General features: G+C 39.1%; 2 protein-coding genes across 4 annotated transcripts in view; both read left to right on the top strand.

Annotated features, from left to right (window-relative positions):
- The first annotated feature begins 701 nt into the window (after positions 1-701).
- Positions 702-19,763, top strand: part of LOC113152275 (N-acetyllactosaminide beta-1,3-N-acetylglucosaminyltransferase 3-like) — a 30,525-nt gene continuing 11,463 nt past the window's right edge. The window contains exons 1-2 of one of the 3 annotated variants that reach the window (XM_026345427.1): positions 702-766; positions 3,927-5,069. In XM_026345427.1, the coding sequence (XP_026201212.1) occupies positions 711-766; positions 3,927-5,061 (1,191 nt within the window). In that variant the 5' untranslated portion in view covers positions 702-710 and the 3' untranslated portion in view covers positions 5,062-5,069. Of the gene's footprint in view, positions 767-2,569; positions 2,784-3,926; positions 5,922-19,763 lie in introns of those variants that run through there. The other 2 variants (XM_026345426.1, XM_026345428.1) reach the window with 2 other exon arrangements.
- On the top strand, positions 6,022-12,070 carry LOC113152276 (N-acetyllactosaminide beta-1,3-N-acetylglucosaminyltransferase 3-like). The gene is made up of 2 exons (XM_026345431.1): positions 6,022-8,881; positions 9,528-12,070. Exons 1-2 carry the CDS (start codon positions 8,874-8,876, stop codon positions 10,672-10,674), a joined length of 1,155 nt encoding a protein of 384 aa, XP_026201216.1. The 5' UTR covers positions 6,022-8,873; the 3' UTR covers positions 10,675-12,070.

Raw genomic sequence — 19,763 nt, 5'->3', positions numbered from 1 at the left:
CACCAGACTGCATTCCACTTGTCAGAATTTGGCACTAAGCATTTTTTGCTTTCAAAGTGAATCAGTAGAAGTTGTATACATGTACATAATACTGCTTCTTAAAACAGCAGTTTTATTAAAACTTATAAACATTATCCTAATCAAAAGTGAATGCAACCCTTAGACTAAGGAGGTACTGTTTACTGTAGTCTTCACGCTGCTCACTGCTTTGCCAATTGTTTGGTCAAACATATTTAATTTCACCTTTTGTCTTTGGCCTTCTTTTGACTTCAGAAGAGACATGGATTTTTATCATCTTGTTAAATGTAGGACAGCACAAGAAAATTGCTTCCAATGAACAATTCAGTTCTACTGAAGAAAGCACTGAATGTGCACCTTGAACCTATTAAACTATGTCTCATATAAACTGGGAGACTAACAAGAAACATACAAAACAGAGCCAGAGGTGAAAGTCGGTGAAAGTCGGTGAAATTCTTATTATTAGAGTGTAGATATGTGGTATAATATAGTATATATAATGTTTACAGTATATTCACAATAATCAAATGTAATCGACTCAGACTGGATACACTCCACCTTCAGTGGACACACTCATGGGTACTGGCTCTCCATGGCGCTGTCCAGTGGGACTCCTGACGCAGCAGGTCGGTCTTGCAAAACAGGATCCGCCCAGCGGACTCCACACACAGCAGAGACATGTAACCCGCTATATGGGATCTGTGCAGCTACAGACTAAGACACAAAAGAGAGGATTCATCCGTTACCGGTAAGTCCACATATTCAACTCTACGAACTAACATACACCAGTGTTCATGTCGTGACAATTAAAAAAAGTTGGTAAAGTAATAGCGACTAGATTTTATTTCCACTGCGCATTTAATTTATTCCATTTTTGAACTTTAATCGACACTTCTAGTCGGGATTGAGGATTAGGTTGAATAATATACATAAACGACCACGTGGGAAATAACATTTTAACGAAAGCTCACATGTGAAGAAGAAGACTTCAGGATCAACTGTTGGTTTTGTGAGTTAAATATAGTTAAAAGTCATCCGATCCATTACATTACGACTTCCTCACACACGTCTAAATGCTTCACTGCGCTTTAGGGAACATCTTAACCACCAGCTGATGTTCCTAATTAAAGATAAAAAAAAAAAAAAACACTTTAAGGGTGTAAATGCTCTCTGGATTCAGCTGTGAACTTAAATAAAGAAACAGTTTGTAATAGACGAATGTTATTTCATAATAATAATAATAATTGATAGGCCAAACGGAAATCAGAGTCAGGATATAAAACTCTAAATTACATTAAGATCTAACCAGCTGGAACAGAGAGATCACATTTTACGCCCTGTTCGGTGATTCAACCTGTAACAATTCATCATATATTTAAAAACTGCGCAACATTTAAAAAACACTTTGTCATTAATGGGAAGAATTTATTTAGGGACTGAATTCTCAATTAACGCGTGAATCATTTTGTCTATAACATTTAAAAAGTAAGCACACGTCCTAAATTCCCAGTTGCCAAACTAAGATATTTAGTTTACAACAATGTATGACTAGGATTACCACAGCTTCTCTTTTGAGGTCATTTAAATAGATTGATCAACTACATGTTGCAGCTCCAATACCTGTATGTATGCATTTGCAGGAATCTGCAAGCTGACTACCAACTATACATTGTCATTTAAATGTAGTAGAGTAAAAGTATTGTAACCATAAAATGTAAATACTGTACTCAAGCTCAGGTTCCACAAAATGCTTTTATATTTCAAACCCTTCCACACCTCAAAGATAACACACAATGACACAATTAACACGCAGCAAAAAAGAAGGAAGAAACATTGAAAGTGCAGAACACACGACAGCTGAAATGTCATTAGTCGGCTTTCTGTTTTGCTGCATGATTTTCTCATGGTGACCCCAGGGTGTGGTGTCGTTGAAACTTTTTCACTGAATGTGTTGTTTGTTCTAATGACTCAGTGTCTTACATCACCTGTGTAACATACAGTATTCCACCCGTTTTGAGGAGACATGACAGCATTAGATTTGTTGCCAGCCACATACCCAGTGCATGTGTGGATTCAGCAGACAGATGCCAAACCAACTCACGTCTGCACTGAGACTCTGCTTACTGCTGGCACCTGCTTGCTGTTGATGACGGTAATGTCACAGGGGGCCGCACAAGGGGTGTGTATTGACACCACCAAAACTTTGATTTAATGGGCATTTACTGCCTCTGTACTTTGTGACTGAAGTCAAGTATTCAAAAAGTAATTTAGTCTAAAGGACTTTGCTTTAGTTGACAGTATTCTTTCAGTATTCCTCTTTCACTCATTGTTTTAGCTGACAGCGGCTGTATTTCACAAGCAGTTATATTGCTCATCTTGTGTTTTGGGTTCGGTCTATAGGGTGGGTCAAATCAACACCCCCTCACTCAACAGAGGTGGAGGCCTTAGACGCAAACTGTCTTCTATTTATCATGCTGCCCTTTCATCAAACCCCAGAAAGATGAGGCCCAATTCACACCTGCACCAGGTTGGACCCACCGAACGGCCCATTTATGGTGATAAGAGGGGTGGGCAGAGGCGTGACTATTACATCCTCCCCATCCTTTGTTTCACCTACCGGGCCGATTCAGGCCAAGGGGTGGAGTGAAACCAAACCTGAAGCATAAATTTGTGAGCTCCAACCAAGTATCTTTAGACTGAAGAAGTTACTTGGATGAGTAGCAAATCGTTTTAAGGAGGCTCCAGCCATCTGCAGAATAAGACAGGTATTTCTTATTACCCAGGTGTGTCATGTACAATTTCAGAGGCAAGTGAATAGCTCTAAATAACTACTTATAATTTTAATTTGAGGTTTTACCTGTGAAGACTGCATCTGTAATTAAAAGGGATAAAACAAACAAGAAGCTGTGAATCTGCAGAAATGTACAGAGAGGAATCAAGTTTGAGAAACTTTTATGGACACAAGAGATCAAGATTAACCTCTACCGAAGTGACGGAAAGACCAAAAAGTAGAACAAAGAAGAACAAAGGATCAGGGGAGTTTGTATGGCTGCTTCTGGAACAGGTTCACTTATCTTTACTGATGCAATCTCATAATAGCAGCAGGATGACATCAGGGGTTTACAGAAACTTTTTGTCTGCCTATAGCTCAACCTGCACCACTGTGCTGCTATGGTTCAAACTGAAACCACAGCACAGGAAGTGATGGGGAGCACAGTCACAAACTGTCAAAATGCTTGACATAGATTTTCCAGCCAAATGTGTCTGCTCATGTTGTCTGTTTCTTAAAGTAAGACTCTTAAACATAAAAATCAGGACTTAGCAGTAGTTATTAAATAGTCCTAAACATATAGTTTGGCTAAATTAGCATTTATTCATTGATTTATTCATTGTTCTTCATACAGTCATAACTAAACTTGCACAGTGCAGACTTTTCTCTGTGTCATCCATTCTGTTTGTCTTTCTGCTGAAGCGCATGCATCAGTAACCATGTAATTGCACAACATATTTAGAGTGAAAAAGCATAAAAGCTAACTGGAAGGAGTTGGTGAAGCTTCTCAGTTCTCCAGGTCAGGGCTAAATCATCTCAAGGCACTTAATATAGTAAGGTTAAGAGACCTAGCAAACCTCACTTCAGCAAGCATTATGTGACAGTGGTGAGGAAAGCACACTACTAACCAGGTCATATTTACCAGTTGGGGTGAGTTGTTGAAAGTGGACAAAGAAGAGAACTTGAGAAATTGTGGTTGCCCATATTTCTTTATGTACAATTGAATTAGTGAGTATTCAACATGTGCCAGTCTGATATCCATAACATCACCTTACCTAAGCAATTAATAACTAGTCATATCAGTTGTTTTAGTCTGATTGAGATGCACTGATACAACTTTTCTTTTCTTTCAATGCAGAGTTTCAAGGATGAGAAAAAACAGAGCAAAAACTTTCTTGCTGGCAGTTGCTGTTGGTTTGTTGGTCCTCCATCTTTGTAAGGATTTTATTGAGCACAAAACAAGCCTCTTTCACAAAGATGCGCAAGAGGATGACAGAAAAATAAGAGAACTCACAAAAAATAACTCCTACATATTCACCTGGCCAAAATGTCAACAAAATATATCTGCTGCCAACATCACAGGCTTCAGCTCTCTTCCTGGACATGTACAAGACTTTCTCTACTATCGACACTGTCGCCATTTCCCCATGTTGCTGGATCTTCCTGACAAATGTGGAGGACCTGAAAAATCTGCAGATGTCTTCCTTCTACTGGTCATTAAAAGCTCCCCAGTGAACTATGACCGCAGAGAGGTGCTGCGTAAAACCTGGGCTAAAGAGAGGTTAGAGAATGGTGTGTGGATCCGAAGGCTCTTCATCTCAGGAACGATGGATTCTGGTTACGATAAAGAACGACTGAATAAACTACTCGAACTGGAACAACGTGAGTACAACGACATCCTCCAATGGGACTTTAACGACTCATTCTATAACCTCACATTGAAGCAGATCCTCTTCCTGGAATGGATGGAAAGAAACTGTCCAAACGCTCGCTTCCTGCTAAATGGTGATGACGACGTCTTTGCCAACACAGACAACATGGTTCTGTATCTCCAAAGTCTTGAAGTCAATGATGGGAGCAAGCACCTCTTTTCTGGCCACCTGATCCAGAATGTGGGACCCATTAGATCACCAGGGAGCAAATACTTCATCCCAGTTCAGGTGCACGAGTCAGACATATACCCCCCTTACTGTGGTGGTGGGGGCTTCCTCCTGTCTGGATATACAGCTTTGCTCATATACAATATGTCTCAGTCCATTACTATTCTTCCTATTGATGATGTTTACATGGGTATGTGTCTGGCCAAAGCAGGACTTGGTCCTGTTTCCCATATGAATGTGAAGACAGCAGGGCTTCACATCCCCTTCAGCAAGGTAGACAGATATGATCCTTGTTACTATAAAGATGTTTTACTGGTACACAGATTCCTCCCAGCTCACATGTATGTTATGTGGCACAGAATACGTGACCCCAATCTAAAGTGTAGTATCTAACAGAAAAGGCTTTAGCAGCAAACTGCAGCTATTTTTAGGTTTTGAAAAGAATCCATTTGTTCTTTCTTATAACATGGAAAGTGTATTTGTTTTTCACTGAGAAACAATTAATATGTATTGGTTATTTTATACCAAAAAATTTTAATCTAAAAAGGGTATTTTCTATACTGGTTGGGCTGCTACTCCTGGGGTTTTCCTCATCAGTTTGTTGCTGTGCAGGTACCACAGCTGACAAAAAAGGTACTGTATATAAACATATATGTATATACATTACAGCTTGTGCCAGGTGTGATTCTATTTGGAAACGTGTTTCTATATTTTGTACTTAAATCTATTGAGAAATACTGTAAATATGAATTATTTAGGGCTATTCTGTGGAGTCTAAAGACAAATATATTGTTATATATTGTTTCATGTTATATAAATAATTCATCAGGGTTTTGTAAAATTAATGATGCAAAGTGTACTGTTTGTACTGTAAGTTTTACTTATATGTTAAGAAATTAATGTTTTGTGCCTTACACAATTGGTTTTCAGAAACCGCTTTTAAAATGACAAAATGATGTTTTGAAGCATTGAAATAATTTACTGTGCATAGGGTCAGATACCCAGATTAATAAAACTACAATCTTAATCATGTGTCAGTAATAACCATGACACAGGGAGAATCCAGTGTGTATCTAACAGCTGAATGTCTTTTTGTCCATTAATCTTTGGATCTATTAACAGTTCAGTTAGTGGAAATATCTGTCTGTTTAATGTTTCAAAACTATCTAGCTATCATGCTGCTAAGAAAAGGCTACTGTATTCTGTTTTATTTAATTTACAACTGATTTGCTATTAAATTATGTTCTGCATAGGTCAATGTACCAGTGCATTTGAGTGATTCAAGTCCACTTGTACACACATGTAGCGCAGACATTTGGATGATAGTTTCTGTATATGATCCCAAATGAAAGATATGAATGAAAGTTCATCTGCCTGCCACCTATAAGAGCTCAGTTAGGCTACTGCACTGTCACCTGTGCACTGAAATGTTGAAACAATACAGAACCAATACCAATACAGTATGATTGTTAGTGGACCCTTTATTTTTATAACCCACATTACAACCATACCTAGGTAAAAGCTAGATTTTCAAAAAATGAAAAAACAAAACAAAGCAAACTAACTAACTAACAAAAAAACCACAGATATTAATGCAGGCAGTTACCAAACATAGTGGATACTCTAAACACAAAAAGAGTGGAGCTAGACTGCTGTTATTTTAGGACACTGGCTTCTATCCGCTGAGAGATTTCTACTCTCTTAAAATAACCAGTGTTTGACAGTGTCATATTCAAGATGTCTCCCCCCCATGCAGGAATGAACACAATTGCTGACTGCATGGTGAAAGCTTCCATTATGGGGTAATAATTACCTGCATGCATATGAGAATGTTCCATCCTGGTCCAATGTGAGAGCATGTTATTCAATAGCCTGATCTTACCCCTTTAAAAACGTACATGTTTCTGGGGACACAGTGAACATGTTTTGCCCGTTTCCTATTTCCATGTGGTGAATGTGGTAAACTCTTAAATACTGTACTGTATCTCTGTAACTTGTACTTCCTTCCAGTACTGATCTGTCAAGTCAGAGAGTGAGATAAATTCCAAATACAAATTTAATGATGGCTCGTTTGGCACTGAATTGTACAGTATATCAGAAGACATAGTTGGAAAGTGAATAAAGTATCATCATAAGGAACTGTGGCTCCCTCTAGTGTTCAAATGATGTTGCTGTAATTCTACACTCAAACCTTAACTGTAGAAATAATGGCAACCTGTGAATAACAACACATGAGGCAAATATAAAAATGTGCATGAGTGCATTATGGCCATACTTTATACTGTTGCCATTAGAGACAAATTCTCTATCATCTGAAAACACAATGTTTTTAACATAGAGGAATTTCTGACATCTAATCTTTTGTACAGAAGGTCAGACCTTTGACCTCTGACTATGCTGTTGTGAAACACAGCTTGACAATAGTATATATGTAACAGTAAACCATGAAATGCATATTATGAACCCTTTAAGAAATAAATCAGTAATGTTCATGTCAAAGATGGAAGGAGCTCCAGTTACTGAAGCAACCAGACATTAATGATGATCAAAGTAAAGCCACTGAAAATAGAAACATAAAAACAACTCAAAATAGCACCCATCAATGCACTGTAAAACAAGCAAGCAATACATATTGACTTTTTATTATGTTGAACAATGTTAGTAATCAGATCTTCTCTCTGCAAAATATGAACAGTTCAAAAATCAGTTTCTTAATAAAAATTAAATTGCATTTAACCAACAATTTATCTTTCCCACCATCTGAAATCTGCAGCTCTTGCTCCTCCTTGTTTACTTATCAGCCAGTGATAATAGAGTCATTCACCTCTTTAACAAGTGGGACCTGATTTTCTTTTCATTTTGTCTGACCTTTGTTATCTATTTACATTGGTAGGTAATTAACACAGAGTCCAAAAACGACAGACGTGTTATTGTAGGAGGCTTTATTCACTGATGCTTGACAGATTCAACTCATAACAACAACCTTTTTGTAACAGGTTGTAAATAATCCTCATACATAATAGCACTTTGCTTGTCCTTATTTTTAATGGTTCTTTGAAGTGGCCATAGTATGCTTCACTTCGGTTTTATATTTTATTCTGTGGCTCTGTTAAAACAACATTCTATTATTTTTCAAATTAAAAAAGGCTCATTTGGGCTCCTATGTTTTTAAGGCCCCCTTCAACCAATCCTACTCTATTTTAATTGAATGGACAATTATAAACTTCCACATGTCATCTGATGTCAACTGGTGCAGCGTTTTGAAACAAAACAAAACAAAACAAAACAAAACAAAACAAAACTAAAACTAAACTAAACTAAACTAAACTAAGCTAAACTAAACTAAACTAAACTAAACTAAACTAAACTAAACTTACCTATTAAAAGGTAATTTAGGTCTTTTAACATCTTTAAAATCTTTTCTTATTAATATTATCTATGCTAACATCTATGGAAGGTTTGTCAGAGATACAGCTATTGTCTCATTGTGCCAGTTCCATTTATTTTAAGGGTGTGTGCTGTGCACAGTGGGTGCTCAGGTGCACAGAATTTCAAACTGCGTGTGAGTGATAGCAATCTTTATATATTTATAAAACAGGCTGTGTTTTACATTTGTAGTAAACCATTAAATAATCAACTGTGCATAGCGCATCAAGGATAGAGACCAGAGGACACATGCACACAAACTTCTCAGAGGTTGTGTTTACAGTATTGGTTGGCAGCATCCTCTGCCCTGAGTCTAGTTAAAACATTAACTGCTACACTATAATCAAACCCTGATTTTATGCTATATATTAAAAAAAATATTCACCAACTTAAAGGTTAAATCATAGAAAATCTCTTCTTTTAGCTTTTTAATTATCTTTTGATGATTCATTTAAACATTAGGAAAAATTTACCACTGACGTGATCTGCTCTGATTACACCTCCAGTAAGACAACGCCCCTGTAAAGTATTTAAATGATAAAGCTGGTGCGTGGATAGAGAACAGACTGACACACCTGCAGAAAACTTACCTCTGCCAACTCTTAAGACTTCATCTAACAATGTCTTTTTTGGCAGCATCTTACCTGGTGGAGAGTCAGGTGACTGGCCCTGGGCAAAGGTCTCATCTATAAACCACAGTTAAATCCTGCACATGTTGACAACCACGGTGATCCATCTACTGAGTACCACACCGATCCTCACCGACTCGATCTACAATCATGTTCAGGTAACTGTTGCTGAATTAATTTAAGTGTGCTACGTGTTCAGAGGATTAAATGGCATTGTTCTACAAACTGGACTGAATATTAGTATTTAATTATAAGTATTTATTAAAACAATTACACAAAACTTTGCAAAACCCTGATTTGATGCTATATTTGTTCAAATAGTCACCAAATTCAAGATTAAATCACACAAGAAACATTGCTTTAATTTATGATTCCTCATCATCTGTTGATACTACAAATAAAGAAAAAAAGAGTAGAAGTAGGAGTGTGTCTCAAATAAGTTTTTTGCCAACAAAGTCATTACCTAAGAGATAAGATAAGACACAAAAACCACTCACTTCAAACTTTATTATGTCAAATTGACCGTTAGACAAATTTAGTTAATGTGAGTGTTTGAACACTTGTTTTCTGCAAATGCGTTGCAGGAAATCTGAGCAAAAATCAATTTATAAACCACTTTCATCTACCGACAGGAGCAGATCGATCTTCTGATCTCACTGTCAGCAAGAAAGTGAATATGTGCATTTTCCAAAATGTGCCTAAATTATAATTTCTTTAATTCATACTTTAATAATTCATAGTAGTTTTTTAGTTAACATTTATCTACATCACATTTGATAAAAGTGTTTCGCTTTGTTACTGCAGAGTTTCGAGGAGGAAATTCCTCAAAGGAAAACGTTTCATGCTGGCAGGAGCTTTTGTACTGATGGTAGTATATCTGAGTAAACATTTGATTGGGTTCGAACACCACTTTCAACCCGTAGATGTAAGTAAAGTTACCAGTCAAGTGGAGCCACCCATCAAAACCAGCTCCTACATATTCTCCTGGCCAAGATGTCAACAAAATATATCTGCTGCCAACATGACAGACTTCAGCTCTTTTCCTGATCGTATGAAAGACTTTCTCTACTATCGACACTGTCGCCATTTCCCCATGTTGCTGGATCTTCCTGACAAATGTGGAGGACCTGGAAAATCTGCAGATGTCTTCCTTCTACTGGTTATTAAAAGCCCCCCAGTAAACTACGACCGCAGAGAGGTGCTGCGTAAAACCTGGGCTAAAGAGAGGTTAGAGAATGGTGTGTGGATCCGAAGGCTCTTCATCTTAGGAATGATGGATTCTGGTTATGAGAAAGAACGACTGAATAAACTACTTGAAATGGAACAACGTGAGTACAACGACATCCTCCAATGGGACTTTAATGAATCATTCTACAACCTCACATTGAAGCAGATCCTCTTCCTGGAATGGATGGAAAGAAACTGTCCAAACGCTCGCTTCCTGCTAAATGGTGATGACGACGTCTTTGCCAACACAGACAACATGGTTCTGTATCTCCAAAGTTTTGAAGTCAATGATGGGAGCAAGCACCTCTTTATTGGCAATCTCAATATAAATATGGAGCCCATTCGAACACCAGGGAGCAAGTATTTTGTTCCAGTTCAACTGCATGAGTCCGATGTATTCCCACCATACTGTAGTGGTGGGGGCTTCCTCCTGTCTGGATATACAGCTTTGGTCATATACAATATGTCTCAGTCCATTACCCTTCTTCCTATTGATGATGCCTACATGGGTATGTGTCTGGGTAAAGCAGGACTTCATCCCTCTTCCCATATTGGTGTGAAGGCTGCAGGACTGGACATTTCTTCCAACAGAATAGATACACATGATCCCTGCTTATATAAAGACCTTTTACTGGTTCACAAATTCCCTCCATCACACATGTATCTTCTGTGGCAAAGAATACATGACCCGAGTCTCACATGTGACTATAAGAAAAAGCTTTAGTAGCACAACCTGTGACAAAGTACTTCCTGGTAACTTAAAATGCAACTTATAATAATGCTTTCATAAAGCTTTGTAGCTCATTGCATACTGTTCCTATCATTTATCTATGTTTTATCATTATTTACTGTTTTTAAAGAGTTATACCAGGAGCAGAGTTTAGGAAAGCAGCACATGACTTCGTTCAACAAGTTTAGCATTCATCTATGGGGGAATTTTTTTTTCACCCAGATGAGAAAGAATTGCAGTTGTGTAGAAAGAGTTTTTAGTTGGCTGACATTGTCCATGGGTAATAAAATAATTACACTCCCCAATTTCCTTCGGCCATGTTGTTTGTTCTTCCTTCCTACATACCATACATTAAGTATGGAGAGAAGACAGTAGTCATTCTTCTCACCAAACATGCCGGGAAAGCACTTGGCTGTTGGGTGCAGCATGGATATCAGCCGTCATGCAGATAAGAAATTCCATGAGGCTATAGCCATGACAGCACAGAGATAGATCACTCTTACTGTTCCATCTGAGTTGAAAACGGTGTGTATTTCATCCACCTGGCTACAGGTAGAAGTGCTGTTTTGTTTTATAGAAAATAGATGTGACAAAAGAAAAGTCAAGTCATAATAGCAGAGACATTGTGCATTGATCACGTCCTCCGAATTCTAATCATTAACAGCTCTTTCCATGTCAAGTTTGTCATGAGTATAATGTGTTGTTTGCTTTCAGTTTAACTTCACTGTTATTAAACTTGTCAATCAGGCACAACTGCATACAAAAAATAAAGGTGTGGCGTGACTGTGGTTTTATAGCTATTTTTATAAGTCAGGCAGAATTTGCAAATCAATAAATGTGGTGAAATAAAACAACAGAGCAACATTGTAGAAGTTTAAGCCCTTGACAAACAGTGTCATATTCGACAGCTGTGGGCGCATCATTTCCAAAACCTTTTCAGTTATTAAGCTATAAACATTTGCATCTGCTGATGTGTACTGTTTGTTAATGTGTATTTTTTTTAGGCCTTTAGCTGCCAAAGCCTCAGGGTTCGGTGTCTTGTCCAGGGACACTTCAACATGTGGCTAGGAATCTGGGGAATTGGGAGTTGGGCCACCAACCCCAAGATTTGTAAACGACTGCCCTACCAACTGATTCAGGATCACTGTGTCTCAAGTTTCCATTCAGATTTTTTCTCTAAGAGAAAGGAACTTTCTTACCATCCACCTATGACTGCGACTGAAAGTTTCTACAGGTGCAGTGCGTGACACTGACCGTGGAAACTGACTTAGTTGAACTGAATAAGCTGGCAGCAGGTAAAACGAATAGAGGCTGTGAAAAAAGCTGCAGAATTTTTTACATTATTGTAACCAGTTCTCCTCACAATAAAATATGAACAGTTCAAAAATCAGTTTCTTGATTAAATTAAATTGCAATTTAACCAACAATTTATCTTTCCCACCATCTGAAATCTGCAGCTCTTCCTCCTCCTTGTTCACTTATCAGCCGGTGATAATAGAGTCATTCACCTCTTTAACAGCTAGGAGCTGATTTTCTTTTCATTTTGTCTGACCTTTGTTATTTATTTACATTGGTAGGTAATTAACACAGAGTCCAAAAACAACAGACTTACCGTGTTATTGTAAGAGGCTTTATTCACTGATGCTTGAAAGATTCAACTCGTAACAACAACCTTTTTGTAACAGGTTGTAAATAATCCTCATACATAATAGCACTTTGCTTGTCCTTATTTTTAATGGTTCTTTGAAGTGGCCATAGTATGCTTCACTTCGGTTTTATATTTTATTCTGTGGCTCTGTTAAAACAACATTATATTATTTTTCAAATTGCAAAAGGGTTATTTGGGCTCCTATGTTTTTAACGCCCCCTTCAACCAATCCTACTCTGTTTTAATTGAATGGACAATTATAAACTTCCACATGTCATCTGATGTCAACTGGTGCAGCGTTTTGAAATAAAAACAAAACAAAACAAAAACATCTATGCTAACATTTGTGGAAGGTGTGTCTGAGATACAGCTGTCATCTCATTGTTCCAGTTACACTTATTTTAATGGTGTGTGCTGTGCACAATGGGTGCTCAGGTGCACAGAATTTCAAACTATGTGTGAGTGATAGCAATCTTTATATATTTATAAAACAGGCTGTGTTTTACATTTGTAGTAAACCATTAAATAATCAACTGTGCATGGCGCATCGAGGATAGAGACCAGATGACACATGCACATACTTCTCAGAGGTTGTGTTTACAGTATTGGTTGGCAGCATCTTCTGCCCTGAGTCCACGTGACTGGCTCTCAGCAAAGATCCCATATATGTCACAGTCACAGTTATGTGACCAGTGATGTGAAACTTCATCTAAGATTTTTATGATTTTCAGGTAACTGTTAATTAATTTAATCACTTGAGACATGTTTAGTGGAATAAATGGCATTCTTCTACAAACTAGACTGGAAATTAATGTATTTATCAAACATTAACTGCTACACTATAATCAAACCCTGATTTTATGCTATATTTGTTTTAATATTCACCAACTTTAAGATTAGATCAGACAAAAACTCTTCTTTTAGCTTTTTAATTATCTTTTGATGATTCATTTAAACATTAGGAATCAAGATGGAGCTAGATTTTGTAAAATAGAGTCAACAGCTGGGAGGACTGTTGCTATCTCTTTGTATTGTTAGGTATAAAATGTTAATGCTGACTAAAGAAAAATATTTAAAGGAAACATCAGGGGATCATGAAGCTCTCCTACACAATATGGAACTATACATTTCTATAGAAAACAAAACATTAATTAAAATAATAATAAAACCCTCATGACGAGTGACAAATCAAGGTCGGATACGTCGCCCGGATTGGCGTCACCGGGGCCCCACCCTGGAGCCAGGCCTGGGGTTGGGGCACGTAGACGAGCGCCTGGTGGCTGGGATCTCTCCCACGGGACCCGGCCGGGCGCAGCCCGAAGGAGCGACGTGGGCCGCCTTCCCGTAGGCCCACCACCCGCAGGAAGGCGCATAAGGGGTCGGTGCAGTGTGGATTGGGTGGCAGCCGTTTGGAGGTGCCTCGACAACCCAATCCCTGGACAAAGAATCTGGCAGTCTGGGCTCTGGAACACAACTCCTTGAGAGAGGTTGGACTCTCTTCTACTCTGGAGTTGCCCATGGTGAGAGGCGGCAGGCAGGGGTGGGCTTGCTTATAGCCCCCCAGCTCAGCTGCCATGTGTTGGAGTTTTTCCCGGTGGACGAGAGAGTTGTTTCCCTGCGCCTTCGGGTAGGGGATAGGTCTCTCACCGTTGTTTGTGCATACGGGCCAAATAGCGGTGTAGAGTACCCAGCTTTCATAGGGTCTCTGGAAGGGGTACTGGAAGGTGCTCCGACTGGGGACTCTGTCGTCCTACTGGGGGATTTCAACGCCCACGTGGGCAATGACAGTGATACCTGGAGGGGCGTGATTGGGAGGAACGGCCTCCCTGATCTGAACCCGAGCGGTGTTTTGTTATTGGACTTCTGTGCTAGTCACAGCTTGTCCATAACGAACACCATGTTCAAGCATAAGGGTGTCCATCAGTGCACGTGGCACCAGGACACCCTAGGTCGGAGGTCTATGATCGACTTTGTGGTTGTGTCATCTGACCTCCGACCATATGTCTTGGACACTCGGGTGAAGAGAGGGGCTGAGCTGTCAACTGATCACCACCTGGTGGTAAGTTGGATCCGATGGCGGAGGAGGGAGCTGGATAGACCTGGCAGACCCAAACGTATTGTGAGGGTCTGTTGGGAACGTCTGCCTCCCTGGGAAAGTCTATTCCAGAGTGCTGGAGAGGAGAGTTAGGCCGCTAGTCGAACCTCGGATCCAGGAGGAACAATGCGGTTTTCGTCCTGGCCGTGGAACACTGGACCAGCTCCATACTCTTGCTAGGGTGCTCGAGGGTTCATGGGAGTTCGCCCATCCAGTCTACATGTGTTTTGTAGACTTGGAGAAGGCGTTTGACCGTGTCCCTCGTGGCATCCTGTGGGGGGTACTCCGGGAATACGGGATTCGGGACCCTTTGTTAAGGGCCATTCGGTCCTTGTATGACCGGAGTAGGAGCTTGGTTCGCATTGCCGGTAGTAAGTCAGACTTGTTCCCGGTGCATGTTGGACTCCGACAGGGCTGCCCTTTGTCACCGATCCTGTTCATTACCTTTATGGACAGGATTTCTAGGCGCAGCCAGGGGTCGGAGGGAATCCGGTTTGGGAATCACAGGATTTCATCTCTGCTTTTTGCAGATAATGTTGTCCTGTTGGCCTCATCAGACCGGGACCTCCAGCAGGCACTGGGGCGGTTTGCAGCCGAGTGTGAAGGGGCTGGGATGAGAATCAGCACCTCCAAGTCCGAGGCCATGGTTCTCAACCGGAAAAAGGTGGCTTGCACCCTCCAGGTTGGGGGCGAGATCCTCCCTCAAGTGGAGGAGTTTAAGTATCTTGGGGTCTTGTTCACGAGTGAGGGAAATAGGGAGCGTGAGATTGACAGACGGATTGGTGCATCGGCAGCAGTAATGCGGTCGGTGTACCGGTCCGTCGTGGTGAAAAAGGAGCTGAGCCGAAAGGCAAAGCTCTCGATTTACCGGTCAGTCTACGTTCCTACCCTCACCTATGGTCATGAGCTTTGGGTCATGACCGAAAGGACAAGGTCGCGGATACAAGCGGCCGAAATGAGTTTCCTCCACAGAGGGCTGGGCGCACCCTTAGAGATAGGTGAGAGTCAGTACAGAGTCGAGTGAGCCCTGCTCTCTGCATCGTTGAGTGGCATCTTTTCGGATGCCACGCCTTAGGGAGGTTTTTCGGTCCTGTCCAGGGAGGAGGCCCGGGAAAGACCCAGCAGTTGGGGACTATCTCTGGCTGCCTGAACGCTCGGTTCCCCCCGAAGAGTGGAGGAGTTTAGGAAGGAAGTCTTTCTGCTTAACTGCTCCCCCGCGACCCGGCCCGGATGCGAAGAATGGTGGATGCTGGATAAACGAGTTTAATAGAAGAGTCCTGTGTCATTACCATTTACCAACACAGCATGAGTGATATGTGTAGCGGGTTAGTAGTAGTGATTGGGTCACTTGGCACGAACATCACAGCCAGAAGTCTCCTTTAAATCTCTGATCACACCACCAGTTACATAACGCCCCTGTCTGAGACAACTGTCTTTAAGACCTTACAGAGTATAATTGTATAAAAGATTACATAGAAAACCCCAGCATTTGAATAGATAGCAGAGAGAGGCTCAGTGTATCAGTAAAGGTCCCCCAGCAGACTAACCTATATCAGCATAACTAAGAGATGGTTCAGAGTCATCTGATCCATCTCTAACTAGAAGTTTTATAAAAAAGGAAAGGTTTAAGTCTAGTCTTAAATGTATTGGAGACGATCCATTGGAGACGACCTTGATAGCTAAAGGCTCTGCCTCCCATTCTACATTTGGAAACTCTAGTAAACCTGCAGTCTGAGAACTTTCTGTTGGGAAAATATGGAACTATGAGGTCTTTAAGATATTACAGAACTTCATTATTAAGTGCTTTATATGTGAGGAGAAGAATTTTAAATTCAATTCTGGATTTTACAGGGAGCCAATGGAGAGAAGCTAACATAGGAGAAATATGATCTGTCTTGCTAATTTCAGTCAGAACTCTGTCTGCAGCATTTTGAATTAACTGGAGGCTTTTAAAGGAGTTATTGGGACATCCTATTAATAATGAATTACAATAGCCCAGTCCGGAAGTAACAAATTAGTTTTTCAGTCCATGGGACAGGATGCTCCTAATTTTAGCAATGTTTATCAGGTGGAAAAAGAACTCTTTGAAAATCCCTAACTAACTTTTGAGTGCATGGCAGAGTCACCATTAACATGCACAAATTGGAATTTATCTCATAGATAAAATTTAAACAAGTGTAGCGCTGTTTCTTTAACCCTAGTCTGTGTAATAAAATGCTGTCATCTATAGTGTCGATTGCAGCACTAAGATCTAACAAAATGAGTATAGAGTGAAGTGACTCTTGACTCTTATTTGACTCCTCTCCATCTCAGATTTAACCTCAGCTGTTCTTTCCCTTCGCTAAACTCCATACAATTAAAGAATATCGCGTTCCCAGTTGTCCCAGCGCCTCAGTCCATGAAAGCTGAATGATCTTGTCGTTAAAGTTAGTTGAACAAACACAGAACAATTGAATAACGAGCAGCAGGAGGTCGACAGCTCTAATTAGCACCTAACGCAGTAAGAGTACTAGTAAATTATTTAAATGATAAAGCTGAAGCTGAAGACAAAACACCTGCAGAAAACTTACCTCTGCCAACTCTCAGGACTTCATCTAACAATGTTTTTTTTGACATCTCACCTGGTGGAGAGTCAGGTGACTGGCCCTGGGTAAAGGTCTCATCTAAAAACCACAGTTAAACCCTGCACATGTTGACAACCACGGTGATCCATCTACTGAGTACAACACATCATACAATCATGTTCAGGTAACTGTTGCTGAATTAATTTAAGTGTGCTACATGTTGTTGTTCTACAAACTGGACTGAATATTAGTATTTCATTATAAGTATTTATTAAAACTGTCAAAACATAAAAGTACGACAGTATAATCAAACAAAACCCTGATGTGGTGCTATATTTGTTCAAATATTCACCAACTTTAAGATGAAACCACACACAAAGACACAGAAACCACTGACTTCAAACTGTAACGTGTTAACAGAAAATGTAAATTGGCCATTAGAATATTTTCATTAATGGAGTGTTTCAACACTTTTTTTTTTCTGGAAATGCGCTGCAGGAAATCTGAGCAATAATCTATTTGTAAACCCTCCACAGGAGCACATCAACCTTCTGATCTTACTGTCAGAAAGAAAGTGAAAGTGCATGTACAGTATGTGCATTTTCCAAAATGTGCCTAAATCATAATTTTTCATACTTCAATAATTATTTGGTTTGAAATATTCATGTAATGTTTTGTTGTTACTGCAGAGTTGCGAGATGGAAATTAATCACAGGACAACATTCCTGGCTGGCAGGAGCTTTTGTACTGATGGTAGTATACTGTATCTAAAAATGTAACTTATAATAAAGCTTTAAAACATTTTTTCCAAATAAATTTAATTCAGGAACATTATCTATGTTTTATCATTAATTACTGTTGTTGAAGAGTTATACCAGGAGCAGATATTAGGAAAGCAGCACATGACTTCAAGCATTCATCTATGGGGAAAATGTGAGGTATAGTATTTTTTTTCATAGTGAAAGTTGTACTTTCAATTTCAATGTAATAAAACTTGTCAATCATGCACAACTGCGCACATACAATAAAGGTCATGACTGGTTTTATGGCTTGTTTTTACAATTCAGGCAGAATTTTTCATTAAATGTGGTAAAATTATTCAGACAAAAGTAATATTAAATAAGAATTTCTAAAAATGTATTCAAGAAAATCTGACATTATGGTTCAACAGAAGTCTTTTAAAAAACAAATTAATGAACCTGGCTTGGACAAGAATTATGAAGAATTATGGTCTGTCTTTAACACGGGGGGTTACAAAAGATTTTATAAATGTGTATAAGCCTCTGACGCACAGTGTCACATTTGACAGCTGTCAGTGCATCATTTACAATTCCTTTTCAGCTATTAAGCTATAAACATTTGGATCTGCTGATATGTACTATTTGATAATGTATTTTTTTTTACCGTTAATAGTCGCCTCTATCATCCTTCAGGCTCTCCTCAGTGATGACGAACACTTTAAGGACATGACTTTTATGAATGTGTCAGTCCATCAGTCAGTGTCAGTCCGATCAGTCGCATGTGGGTCTCCATAACGGCAGTGACTCTCAACACTGTGGAGGAGCTTCAAATATATAAAAGTAACAGTAAATCTTGTGAAGTAATATATTTTTTGAATAAGTGAAGTGTTGCCTTTAGTAATGGAAAGTGAGCTGCAAGGAGGGGCTTGGCATGGCTGGTGGCCATACAATGCACATGTGTGTAAAATTATATTTTTCTCTATTTAGCAAGATTGTTTTTTTTTCGCTAACTTTAATTAAGTGCTTTGAGTGACTAAGCACAGAAATACTGGACAGTAGTATAAAAACTAGCTATGTAACACTGGGGCTGATAAGGATCACTTTTACAATTAAAATAGTGGGTATACTATATCTGTAATATTTTTTATCATCATAATCATATTTATCTGCTTGATCAGCTTACGGTCTGCGAGTTCTGCCTTATTATAATAATCTACCACAGTGTGTGGCAATTTCATATTCAGCCAAACATCCTTTCTGATGCAAAGTCAGAACAATGGTTATCCAATATCTCAATATTGTAAACCTGATACGTTAGAAGCCTAATAATTGAAAAGAAAGTCACAGTGAAACACGTTATTACCTGTTTCCTTGATGATGACTTGCTTGACTAGCATTAAATGTCCATCAGAAGTAGAGGGACTGGGTGTTCAATCTGATTGTGGTTTCCACTGGGGAAAAAGGAATGATTGCTCCCTCTTGTGTCCAGATTATGTTGCTGCGATTCTAAACTACTATATCGTTAACTCATTTACTATTAGCTAAGAGTTAACTGATCAGCTCTAGCAAAGGGAAGTCTTTTTCAACTAAGTACGTATATACTAATTATTACTGTAAAAGTAACTGCAGCATGTGAATAACAACATATAAAGTATATATAAAAATAACTACAGAACAGAGGTGCATTTAGGGGCCAATTTGCACAAGACCATTTGTCTTTCTAAAAAAGATAAATTCACTGTCATCTGAAGAGCTATGGGGTTCAAAAGAAATGTTTATTAAGAATGAGAAGAATTATTTACAATTCTGCTCTACATGAAGTTCAGCAGTCAAATTTAAACAAACGTGGTATCAAATCCCTCACAGTTTTATTCCCATGCACCCTTTAATTTAAAGTATTTATATTAAAAAGTATAAGTGCAGCACATTGCTCCCGTAAACCAAACAGGAAACAAATAAATAAACTAAGAAGATTTTCAGTCAGTTACGGTATAATGCTAAACACAACGTGTCAAATACTTTCATTTCCTTCAATG

This window comes from Anabas testudineus, chromosome 4 (assembly GCF_900324465.2).
Source record: "Anabas testudineus chromosome 4, fAnaTes1.2, whole genome shotgun sequence".
In the NCBI taxonomy this organism is placed as follows: Eukaryota; Metazoa; Chordata; class Actinopteri; order Anabantiformes; family Anabantidae; genus Anabas; species Anabas testudineus.
The sequence above is the reverse complement of the archived record's forward strand: the minus strand, read 5'-3'. Positions and strand labels throughout refer to the sequence as shown.